The following is a 13,448-nucleotide window of genomic DNA, read 5'->3' on the forward strand; positions in this document are numbered from 1 at the left end:
AAAACATGACTGATACAGTAATTTGGGTTGACAGTAAAGGAAACTGCAGGTGTTTTCTGGGGTCATTACGACAGGCTTAGGTTCAGTACCCATCAGCATTATAGCAGTACTGAAATGAAGAGCAGAAGGCTTTTTCACCATACCAACACCCCTCCACACACACACACACACACACACACACACACACACACCATGAATTTTATGATCCCTCCTCCAACTCAGCTGCATTAAGGAACACACCTGTGTGTGAGGCCAATAAACATTGGACAAAGTGAAAGTGTAATAATGCTGTGTTTATGACTACAATGAAGCTTCCATGCAAAAGGAGTTTATGATATATATATATATATATAAAAACAAAAAACTTAACCAAATAAAACGAATTATCTATTATAACAGCGTTTTAATAAGTGTTTTTGCAACTTTCAGTTGTTTTCCTTTAACAGGATCAGTTTTATTTCTTTCTCTTTTGCACGATGGGAACCAGCTACACTAGTTTTTTTTTTTTTTTTATCCTCCCTAGATAAAGCGCGCGCGCACACAAACACACACTTCATAAAGCAGGAAGAAAAATACTTTTACGCAAAACTACAGAGAATATAACACAAAACAAAACTTTCACTCCTATAAAGAAATGTTACTGTTAAAAAGTAAACAAAAAAAGTACTACTTTTTTTTTTTTATCTCTGCACCTCCGAAAAGAAAAAAAATCCACTAATACTGATCCCCCATCACCAAGTCAACACACTACTGTACTGTCCGTATAACAATGGTGCTTATTTCTAAATAGAGAACTTATACATTACCTTAGGACCTTCCCTACGGCTTGAAGGACCATTTTGCACTTAAATCCGCTTTTGGACGTTTTCTGAGAGTGCATATCCAGTATGCCAAGATCACTAATCAAACCTGGACTCAAACTTCCGCTCGGCCGCCGTCTCGCGCGTCCTGCCCTGTCCGGTCCGGTCCTCTCCCCTCGTCTCCTCTCTTACACGAGGACAAAAGTTTGGAGGTAGTCGAAGAACCGCCCACTCGAAGAGCCAATCAGGAGAGGAGACAGGCGGAGCTATTCTACTCACCATGCGGTTTGGGACGCTTCAAGGATTCTCAAACGCTCTGCATTAAGTTATTCCTTCAGAGTACCTTCCAAAAAAGCTGAATGCTATAGGCATACTTGGAAAACTACATAACCGATTTACAATCAAAAGCAAAATTAATAAAATAATATTCTTAGTAATTATGCGTTGTACAGATTTTGTCAAATTGTACTCTTACAGTAGTGGAATATACAAAACACTGGGAATGGTCTAAAATCTGTATATAAACAGTATAAATTTGATGACACACGTCATTAAAGTATGACCAAGTGAAATATTTCTGAACTTAAACACAATCTGCATACTTATATATATATATAAACCTAGTAGAAAATTCTTACAGTTGATCAATACACAGTCAATAGACAGTTTTATATTTAATAGTCTGCTGCTTATACATACTGCCTCAATTCACCAGGCTATTAATAAATTAATAAACAATAATAAATGCATTCAAATATTATATACACCAGGGACAGTTCAGGGTTGCACTAAAAGGCCTCTGATTGTGGTCAATGATTCAGATTGTTAAAAGGGGCTTGAACATTGCAGCAGTGGTGAACTGTCTCTCGGTGAAGTATTTGCTACAACCATGGTTGAAAAGCATGTTCAGACAACTGAAACAACATTCACGACAGTGAACCTTGCCTAAAGCCTAACTCAATAGATGCCTGTCCAAAGGAAAGGAGGAAGCATGTCTTTACTCGACTCTGATGAAGAACATCAAAGCGAAAGAGAGGAGGTTTAAACATCACACACGTTTTGGAAAGTTTAAGGAACGCACGTTAATTAAAAGGTAAGTAAACAAGTAGTAGTAGAAGTGAGGAATCATAAAAATATGATTTCCAGGGTAAAAAGAATTACATTTTCAAGATTTTAGACACTAACGCTCACTGCACAGTACACACAAAAAAAAAAAAAAAAAAAAAAAAAAAGGTTAACAGGCCAGAAGGTCACTATAGACACACTGGTTGAATACTCGAGTCTGACTGGTACAAAGGCATGAATAATGACACCATATTGCCTACAGTCACCCATCCCACATTTTCAGGAAACAAAGTACACAGTGGCTTGCCTCGTTATTGGAATAGTAACCATAAGGTTACATCATTTACACCACAAATGTTTACCTTCCTTCTTTAAGAAAGTGAATACAGCATATATTTAGAAACAAATCTACAAACACCATTCATTGTGTGCCACGCCTGTTACATTAGTTTTAGTTTTTAGAGTAATTTTATTAAAGACATTTTAAGAGTACACATTACAAGCTCTGAATGATTACCCTTAATACCACCACAGGAACAGATTGGTATGAATTTTAAGTTTTTTTAAAACACGCACACACTGCTAGAACAAGACAATAAGGCTACCCTACAATTGAGTTACATATCTGAATTAAAATTTTCTAATTAATGATCACAAAGCTGAATTTTATATTTGTGTTCCGCTGAAAATACACAAAGCTATAATAATCTGGGGTCGAAAAATTTGCACTTGTTCCTGTAGATAAAGATTATTTTCGAATTAGCTCAGACTGTCTCTTTAATAATTTGAAACTATATTAATATTCCATGGGATGAGGCTTTATCCTTAGTCATGTTATTCTGTCATGACTAATCATGTAGTTATATATTTCTATACTTTTAGATTACTCCATGATATTCCAATGCAATTCATTTAACATCAACAAACATCAAACTTCATTGCAATTGACAGGCAAGACTGTTCCTTGAGCCTTTTCTCTGATTTCAAATAGATTTTTATTTATTTATTTTTTTTTTTTACATTAATGCTGTAATCCAATTCTATAATTTTGACATGCACATTAAAAACAGCAGACAGCATGTCAGTGTCTTTTGGGCAGACCTGAATTGTGAAGATTTACTAATGTTCAAAATCGTCTTGTTTTTGAAAGAACAAAAAAGTGTTATGTAAAATTTGACAGTATTTAGAAAAGTAACGTCACTGCTGGTTAAAAATAGAAAACCACTCCAGGCAGTTTCAACACCGAAACAGAATTTTTGCTTAACTTTGACATCAATGGAATCTGAGGCAATTACTGCTGAAAGAAAAGCACCAGAATATGTTTACTCACCCTTTACTCATTTATTCACCAACTGACTCACTATGCTAACAAACCTTTGCAACAAACTATCCGCATTCTTCATGTGATGTAACAGTTTCCCAGAAGTTTAGATGGTTTTCATTTTGATATTCTAAATTTGCGAGTGACGTGATAATGATGCAGTACTGAAGGTCATTCTAAAAAAAAAAAAAAAAAAGTCTTGTCTCCACGTCTTACCTTAGTCACAGTTTCCTAAAACAGATGGCTAAAAAAGTAACAACCTGTTTACTAATTAATCTAGCTCAAAACAAACCATTTACATCTTTCAGTGATATCACAAAAGACATTTACCATAATTACCGTTTGTATGGCAGTCTAAGGAAAATCCCTAATATTTAGGAACAGCACATATAAAGAAGTTAACTTCTAAAATTAGATAATGATAAAAAAACGAAGAAAGAAAGAAAAATGCATTTAAAGACTTTTCTCGAACTCCACATAGACACCTATGCACTGGCAACCAAAAGCAAACACAATTCAGTAATTTCAGTTGCAATAAATATACAAAAGTAGAAACCTATCAGTGAAAACTTAATACTTAGAGCTGCTTTTTTAACCCACTGTCTGAAATCCCACCCATTCAGTGATCTGTTTAAAAGAGCAAACAGTTGTAGATGATAAAAAGTCGTTACATTAACAGCATGATCAATTTTAATCTCTTATTTTAGTCAGAATGATGTTAACCCGATTAAATATTTCCAGAGCTGGCGTATTACAGAAAGTGAACACCCCAACTACATCTATATTTGTAATAGTGGCACTTAAAGATTATAAGCTTTAACAGGAAATATGATATCATCTTGGTCATCAATCTCATCCAGATTATACCCTATTTTATTACTTAAGGTAAAAGTCAATGTTTGATAGGTTTAATAATATAAACACAGAACTTATTGCAGCACTGATGTCTTAAACAACTGTTTAAAATACAGCTATCTGCACAGTATGTGTAAGCTCTCTCATTTTGATGATGCATACATTAACAGTATGTATAGAATTAATACAACGCTTATGGTTATGATCATTTTCTATTGCAATGGTTATCATGAATGTGGACAAATGGGAAGAAAGCCTATGCATCGATAAATTCAATTAAATACAAAGGAAATGAGAAAACAAATTTAGAGTTTTTTAAGATGAAGTGTTAAATGGTGGGTCAGAATTTTTTTTTTTTTGCCAAAACCAAAATGGGCCAGTTGCATCAAGTATCTTATTGCTGAAGATAATAAAAAGTAAATAAATGTATATCTGTCTCTTTCACTTTACCACATACAGTGGAATCAAAAAGCTCAGCAGTAGTTTACTTCAAGTTTAAAGAACTATCCAGGTTTGCACAAAGAAGTGTTTAAACCAACACAATGCAAACGGTAATGGAAAAACAAGTCATACAGCTGCCCCATCACTCTCTCCCAAGCTCTCTCTCTTTCTCTCTCTCTCTGCCCTGGAGCTCTGCTGGAAGAAGGCCATGGTTAAACCAGTCCTGTATATCTGTCTGCATTCCAGGAGGGGTTAGAGCCTGCAGGCACCAGCATGCTCTGTTGCCTGCTAACAAAAACCACATACACATAAAGCGAAAGTCAGACAGACAGCTGGACAGATATGCTTCAGTTTCAAATACTGGAATCAGTATCTTCTTAGGAATCTAATTGTGCAAGTAAGCAGTGTTTTCATTGCAAGCCTGATCATGCCACATCCAAATGTTTTCTTTTTCCTACTATGAGGTTTGTGCAAACACAAAAGTTTTCAACTATTAAACACATCAAAATATAGATTATTTTTAGTAAAAAACCAAAATGAGCAAATGCGAACACCAACAACATGAAAGAAGAGGCCTGTGTGAAGATGTCACACTCCCATCCTGGAGTGTGATTCCAATACTGATTGTAGTATTTTCCATTATAGATAATATTTTGTAAAAACCCAAAACAAGCAAATGCACACAATGCAAAAACAACAACATGAAAGAAGAGGCCTGTGTGAACATGTCACACTCCCTCATTCCTATGCTTGAAGATTAACCGTCAAAAGGTTAAAGACCACATTTAGTAAGAATTTGGGAAGGAAATAATTCTCACCATTCATACTGGTTTCAAAATAAAGCACATAACTCAGATTTGCTCATCTTTCTGCCTTGTAGAGAGCACAATTACAACACCATCAGCAACAATTACACAATACACATGGAAAAAAAAGAAAGAAAAAAAAAAAACCTGCTGTTTTTTCCAACTAAACCTTGCCTACAGCAAACTAAGCCATGTCTGATTCATGAATTGTGCATCAAATAATTGGATATTATATATTTTTATTTATTTATTCGTAAATTTAAGGGAAAGTAGCTATGCAAAAATAAGCCCACTATACAGCTGGAGTGATGAGAAAGATAAGATTTTAAACCTTGATTACTCCTCCAAATCACAACGCCGCTTATCTATTTTTTATATATATAGTTTATCAGTCTGCTTATAGACTTTGTACAACTACATCTCTTCTGTACACTTTGCTTGGAACAAGCAAAGAAGTATGAATGACGGGAAGAGTTTCCACGTGGGGTTAATAAAAGGCTCACTACTGCCCCTTTGTGGATGACAAGAATACACCACAATTCTGACTATCACAACTTTCATCTTATCCTCATTTTACAGCGCATAGATCTCCATACATTTCTCTCACATATCCCTTGCAAAGGATTCGAAGAGAAAAGAAATTAACATAAAAAAACCTGAACACTGCTCAGAACTAGTTTCTCCACCATATAGTCTTCTCTAGAGCCATGCCATTGAGGAGACCTTCTGATGAAGACAACTGATCTGTGCCTGCAAAATCTCAGTTCTGATCTTTACCTAGAAAAAAAAATAAGCTCAAATGAAGGAAAATGTTTCCCCAGGGGCAAATGACTTAAAAATAAAATAAAATAAATATAATATATTAAATACAGGATAAAAAAATATTTCGAAATTGAAAAATCCTCCATTAAATGAATCGTTCTTTAAAAGGTTGCATAAATGTTTGTGTTACATTACTATGCATATAACAAAGTTCCTCTGAATTTTGGAACCATCTGAATAACCAAAAATGCCTATTCCACTCTCTGCCTAATATTTATTCCAGGCTTCCAGCAAACAGAGGCACTGGTTAAACAAAGTAAATGTTCATCATCATTAGGTGAAAGGGTACACACGATAAGGACTGAGTGTTGTAAACAAGTGTTCATAACATGAGGGCCAAAAGGAGTTGAACTGAGGCCTTGTGTGCGTGTGTGTGTGTGTGTGTGTGTAAGTGATGTGAAAGGAAGGACAGAGAAGGACTTTGTGCGTATAAAGGGACAGAGCTCTACCACAGACCACAGTTGGCCATGTCTTTACAAGACCGAGTCAGAAGAACGAAAGAGGCCAAGAAATCAAAGCCAAGTGTGGCGCACACAAAGAGAGATTGATGACTACGGTCAGTTTTGTTGTCTGCAATAAACTGCAACAAACCTCAGAGAACTTGGAAAGTTTAGAGGAAGCTAAAGATATGGTGTTTTTGGCAACAGTAGTATGCAAATAAAACAGTGTGCAAAATAAGCACTGGGAATGCATGATTCTAGAATCAGGAAACATTTTTGTTGGCTTACGATTGAGAGCACATTTCTCACTCATGGTTCCTTGGGTTATGTTTTATGAAACAGTATGCATAATGCTTGAACTCGTATTTTATTATATCAGACTATGAAATACCTTTCCAACAAAAGTCTGAGTTCTACAGTTCTAACAGGCTGGGTAATATTGGCAATGTTTCTGTTCTTTTGCAAAGAGCAAATTACAAACCACTAAACGACAAACACTAATTTTAATAAATGTCTAACAGCTCACTGACATGTAGCTATGATTCACAATCACCATTCATTTAATCTGTGGTTTAATTGACTTGACTTGCATCTGCAATTGTACTACCAAAATTACTACCGTATTACCAAAATTCCCCAAAACAGTGAACACTATATAAATAAATCATTAAATTAAATTGTGTTCACTGTTTTGGGGAATTTTGGTAGTTATAAAAAACACTGCTTTCAGTTGTTATTTCTCCCTTTTTGTTTTGTAGACTTGCCACGCATTTGGTGACATGTCATATGGTACAAAAATAAGGGCGAGTGGTTGCATTTCATGCACGTGTTGCCTAAGGTCAAATGCTGCTAAACCGACACTGTTCTTTAAGATAATTGCACTGGGAAGCAAATCAAGAGTGGTTTTTGTCCTTCTTTTTACTGTTACAATATTATTAATCAAAGCCCAATAGTCTAACCATAACAGAACATTTTTATACCTCAAATACGAACCTGCAATGAGAATTTTTTTTTAATCTTCTAAATCTGTAGCTCAACATGGGTCATAGTTGTTTTTAGCAAAACTTTTGCTCATGAAACTGTTTTCCCACCCAAATTCCAATGCTGCAGAGAAGAAGGAGGATGAGAAGGATGATCATTAATAATCACAACAATCTCATTAAAATCATGTGCAGTTTATCATCTACAAATCACCCTGAAGTGAAGTCTCAACGAAAAAAACAAAAATAAGCTTGAGCGGTACAGCCTGGTTCCCTCCAATTTGGGGAGGTTTCCACACATTCTTCAGCACACTTCAGGGTTGATGATAATTACATGTTGCTCACTAAAAGAAAATATATACTAAATCAGCACATTTTGTTTAAAGGATCCAGGAATACCAAGCCCACTCAAATGTTTACACCAACACAGCTACATAACTGGAAATGCTATCAGCCTTTGCCAAACATTAACAAAGTGCGTAAAAACAACTGACTCTCAAATAATTGCTGCAGACACTCCTGAAAGAAAAAACATCAGGAACACAGTGACTGGTTGGCAGGGTCTTTGGAGTATGTCAGATTGGTTGCTAAAACTGCAAGAGTGCCCTGGTTCAGGTGAGGCTTGTGGAAAGTCTGTTGTGTGTTTGTAAGCAGCCTACAGAGCCGCTAGGAGACAAAACACCAGAGAATATGTTATGGTGAATCTCTGCAGAACTACCTACAACAACAGCATGTCACACCACACACCCCAATCCCAGTGAGGCAAAGAAGCCAAGACCAACACAGGATTAAAACAGAAATATAAAAAAATAATAAGAATTTTAAATAAAAGCTTAACCCAGTGAAGGTTGTTAATGATTAACCAACTCTTGAGATTAACTTGTTGAGATTTAAGTACATAAAAAATTTAGTCCAGTCCTGAACTAAGCTAGTTTAACGTGTAGGTCATTGTATAAACATCTATGTAAGGGCACAGTGTAATTACTGAACACTTAATTCATAAATAATTTACAGAAAACATAAGACAATACTTTGCAGAAATATAAAGAAAAGGTTGACAATGTTTGCACAAGTAGTCATGCATAACTGCAGCACCTGAACCCCTCAACATAAAAAACAGTTCTGTGGATTTTCTGGATGTTTTAAAGTTTCGGTTAACTGAAATAAAAAAGATGGTCAGTCCCAGATAGCATTTACATGTTAAGATACTTCGGGGGGTTTCCCCCAGATTCTCTGGTTTCCACCCTTCTCCCCGAAACATAGCAGCATGGGTATCAGCTACTTAAAAGTGGCCTGGCTACTGGGTGTGAATGTGCATGTAAATGTGCATGCACACCCTGGGCCATGTGTGCCTGGGAAAGACTCGGGACTCACCGTGATAAAGCATTTGTGACGTACTAGTAAAAATGAACAAATTAGATATTTTCGTTATAGTTAGTTTTTAATAAAGCTATGCTTGATGGGGAAAATATGCATTGTGTATTATCTATATAGACCTTACCTGCCACCACATATTTGTCAATAATGAATTAATATTGCTTACATTTTGCAACACCAGTGAGACCCTGAGGGTGGAGAAAATTGCTAATTAAATGTTATTTGTTTGCTGAAGTATACACAAGTTAGTCCGTTCGCCAAAGAACTGCTGCTGTGCTGTTTTGCTCTTTTTGCACACCTAAGTAAATTTAACAGTGAACAAGCAAACTCATTAACTGTGCTGTAGTGGCCTGCATTTGTACTCTCAAAAAGCTGTGCACATTCTGTACTGTAAAGCTTCCAAACTAATCACTTCCTCACAGAGATTCGGTGTCCTGTAACCGGAATGCAGAAACATGCTTTAGTGAGCAATACCATGTCCTTCCTGCACCTCTTCTCAACTGACAAGTGGTGCATATTTTATATATATATAAATATCTATCACGTTGAATGTCACTTAGCCAGGACACTTAGAGAGGACAAGATGGTGCCTTTAGGAGTCTGGCTATAAACTCTGCAATATGCCCAACTGCAAAAAACAAATGAATGTTGCATATCTGCCAAGCTTTTTGGTAATCAGGCAGTTATGTGCTGTCAGGTCCTACGTGAGAGAGAGCTCTTTTCTCTTCTACCGGGCACCAATTGAATGGACTGACCTTGGGAGCTGACGCTGAGTGATTGTGCAGTATTCCTGTTTGAGTTACATTGCGTGCTTACTGCAGCCCTGAATGCAGGGGTACAGAAAGAGTCAGAGAGAAACAGATGCAGACACAACCAACAACAAAACAGACACAGGGGGTCTGTTATACAACTCCCCTGACTGACAAACTGAGAGGAAAGTCCTGGGGAATACAGATCACCTAATTTTGCATTTTAAAACTTATAGCTGTAGTCAAGCTTTAAAAAAAAATTTTACTTGGTAATCTACCCTTGTTCTGAGACATATCCAAGTCCACAAACAGTTTTTATGTTCATCTTAGGATAACAGACTTTTTTTCCCAATGATGTTCCTACTTTGCAGCTCCACATAACAGCATAAACATACTCACCTTTAACTGCATACCTATTACATGATAAATATAGTGATATGGAATGTGATTTATTCATAATCAAATCACTTAACATTCCTTATTTGACTTTTTTTGCAGGTACAAGTACTGCACAATGCAGCATGAACTGGTATGCTTCACACACACACACACACACACACACACACACACACACACACACACACACACACTATTTAAACACTAAATTCTTGATATATTGGATCAATAATAGCTCATTTAGAGCCATTTAGAAAATTGCATTATGCAAATACTGTGTTTAACCAGGAGATCTTTAAAAGGATTTATAAAATCCTGCATGGGTAGTTCTCATCAGGTAAATGTTAAAGGAATTCAGACAGCCAGGAACTGAAGCACATCAGAAAAAAATAGAGGCTCCGGCAGATGGCAAAGCTGATAAAACTGCTTCTTGTTCCAAAAACAGGTCAAACACTTTAAATGTACCGTTAAATCTTACCGTAATGACTTCAAGTTGCACATATTGAAGCTTTTTCTTATCTAAAAAAAAAAAAACGAACAGCACTGCAGCAGGACTAAATCATAAGCTCAAACTCATCCAATTCTTTGTTTACATTGTTTCAAACAGGAAATGGTTTTGCAAGTACAGTTTGTTGTTGTAATGTACCACCCTTTAAGATTGATGTTTATACCAAAAGTACTTAGCATGAGCAGTTCATTTCAGCCTACTGTTTGAGTTTTTCCACTCATTGATTTCTTTATTGACTCATGTGCGTGTGTGTGTTGCCTAATCTGAAGTCAGTGAGAGCATAAGCAATTCAATTAACCTTCTTATTATGCAGTTTCATAAACACTATGGCACCAAACTACTAAAATAAAGAGAATTTTAAGTACTAACGCAATAAATGGCCTCTAGTAAACTTAGGTCCCAAACAAAGTATTTCTGCTGAGGAGGACAGAACACAACCCATTGCAAATATACAAAGCCTAGGTTGTTCTTTTAAATGTGTGTATGAGGAAAAAAGGAAGGAAAGATGTATGAATCACTACAGTCTGATGCTTTTAACCAGATACAGATGTGACTCTTTACTCTTGGCGGGCATCATCAGGAACCCTGGAACTGCAGCAAATAGTTATATATAGAACCTTCCTGCAGTGGGTATAAAACCTCAACCACATGTGAGAGGAAAAATCCAATTTTATTCTCATTTCACATATGAGCATATGCTTGCATTGGCCTATTAATACTTTGGAAACAGTTTATTATAAAAGACTCCAATCGGAAGCATAGATTATCCTTGAACAGGGTGAAATGTGCCCTTGGTATTAGGGAATGGAGAAGCTAAATGAGAACACCACATCCAACCAGGCACTGCCCTCAACTACAGACACACAAACTAGAAAGAAATTGCGACCCATGTACACAAACACTGGTTAATTACTCTTAACTCAAACCCAAGGTTCCCAGCCCAGTATCCTTAAACCTCTCTTTCCACACAAACCCAAACACTAACAGCAGTGAAGGAGAGAAGAGAATCAGAGCAGCACTACATTGTGTTTAGTAACAAATTTATTTTCTAAGAGAACAGAAACTTAACATGCCTGCAGGTACAAAGTAAACAGCAAGAGACAGATTTGGAAAAATGTAGTACCTATAAAAGAAGCAGTCGCAACACACTAGAACCCCCATGCAGCTGGTGTTGCAGTCGGTCTCGGCCAAAGTCCAAAAAGTCCTCCCCTTATTCCTTTGTGCTTGCCCTCCGGATGCAAGAGACTACAGGTGAGGGAGAGGGCCGTTACAGGTTTGGCATGGCTCCCTGCAAAGTTCTGCAGCGGCAATGTGGCCACGTCACTCCCTCATTCGATCCCAGCACAGAGGGAGGCAGAGTTAGCTACTGACCATCTCCCTTTGGCACAACTCAGTCAGCAAACAACCAGCAGTGTCCGCAGTAGGCGAGCGCTCCCAGTCTCGCACGATCACTCAGCAATTGTGTGTTCCGTGCTCCTGCTATTGCCAGCCTCTCCCTCCCTCCCTTTTTTCCTCCCCTCCCGCTCTCACTCGCTCTCTATCTTCCCTCTTTGACGCTGCCTCAATCTCTTAGCATATCTCTCTCTCTTTAAAATCTCTACATGTTTCTGCCAATATCTCTCTACCGCCCACCCTTCTTCCTTTCTCTTCCTCACACCACATCTTTCTCTCTCTCTCTCACTGGCTTGGACACTCGAGATGGGACTATTAGGTTGGCAAATAACATTTGCAGCAAACTGCTGACTGGTCACTGCAGAAAGAGCCAGGCATTTTACAGTTTTTTTTTCTTGGGCTTTTGCTAATATGTTTCCTTCTCGCCGGGGTTTGTTTGTTAAATACATTTTGAACAGAATCAAAAACAATAGCAAGCAAAAAGCAAGTTTTGATTATCACATGATTATTATAAACAAGTGAAAACACTATCATACTATTAAATAAAATGCACATAAACAAAATACTAATCTGTATCTGTACTAACTGAAATTGAAGCAAACCCATACAGAATGTAATTTTTATTAGACATTCTAACCATCTATACATCTGTTAGAAAACATGCCTACTTGCATTTTACAGTGATGCAGTAGTCTCCAGAGATTTCTTAGCTTAAGCAGTGAGGAAAACCTCTCTTGATGCATCTTGAAGGTGGAACCCCTGACAAAAATACAACATTGATGAATCACATCATGCACTATGACCTCTAACAATACAAAGTCATACAAAACAGTTGAGCGGTAAAACAATTTCCTTTATCATTTTGTATTCGATGTCTTTGTACCTAAATGTAATCATATTCTTTTCTAAACTCGGGTCACTGCAGAAGCACGCTTCTTAATAGATGAATGCTTTAGTATTGATTCCATCTCTAATGTAGAGGAGAGTGGGGTCAGTTGTAACACAACCAATTGCTCTAATCAGCAACAAGCTACAGTGGTGACACTCACTCTGCACAGGGTACAGTATTCTAAAAATGTGTAGAATATTTGTATTGTTTGCAAATGAAATATTCTAGTTACCAGTGGCTTGTTAGCATGACTAATGGTTGGCAATGTAAAGTTATTTATGATTATTGTCCCAGATTTCAAGCTGGTTAAAATTGGCAGTTTTATTTACATAAAGTATTTGCTATGATATTTAACAAAAGATAAAACTTCTTTTAAATGATTCCCTGTGCAGGAAACATTACGGAACAAGGATGACCCAATCCTATCAGCATGCGTACATATTAATGGATTATTCCGTGACAAGCATTTATTCAGTCCCTTTAGTTAAAAAAAAAAAATAAATGAAAAACTATTTTTTTTAAAATTATCTTCCAAAGTATTTTACACAGTAAATTACTGAGACAGTAGAACAGACCATGCCTATCATGTGCAAACACCGGTGCAAAT

General features: G+C 36.7%; 1 protein-coding gene across 7 annotated transcripts in view; it reads right to left on the reverse strand.

The window, feature by feature from the left end:
- Window positions 1–13,448, reverse strand: part of mob2a (MOB kinase activator 2a) — a 38,806-nt gene that overhangs the window by 7,887 nt on the left and 17,471 nt on the right. For 3 of the 7 annotated variants that reach the window (XM_046859202.1, XM_046859200.1, XM_046859204.1), the window contains one exon: window positions 12,625–12,711. The exons of 2 other annotated variants lie outside the window; for them this stretch is intronic. In XM_046859202.1, coding sequence (XP_046715158.1) covers window positions 12,625–12,711 — 87 coding nt within the window. Of the gene's footprint in view, window positions 1–806; window positions 986–11,683; window positions 12,036–12,624; window positions 12,712–13,448 lie in introns of those variants that run through there. 2 more of the 7 variants (XM_046859205.1, XM_046859203.1) reach the window with 2 other exon arrangements.

The sequence above is a fragment of the Silurus meridionalis genome, chromosome 10, assembly GCF_014805685.1.
Source record: "Silurus meridionalis isolate SWU-2019-XX chromosome 10, ASM1480568v1, whole genome shotgun sequence".
Lineage (NCBI taxonomy): Eukaryota > Metazoa > Chordata > Actinopteri > Siluriformes > Siluridae > Silurus > Silurus meridionalis.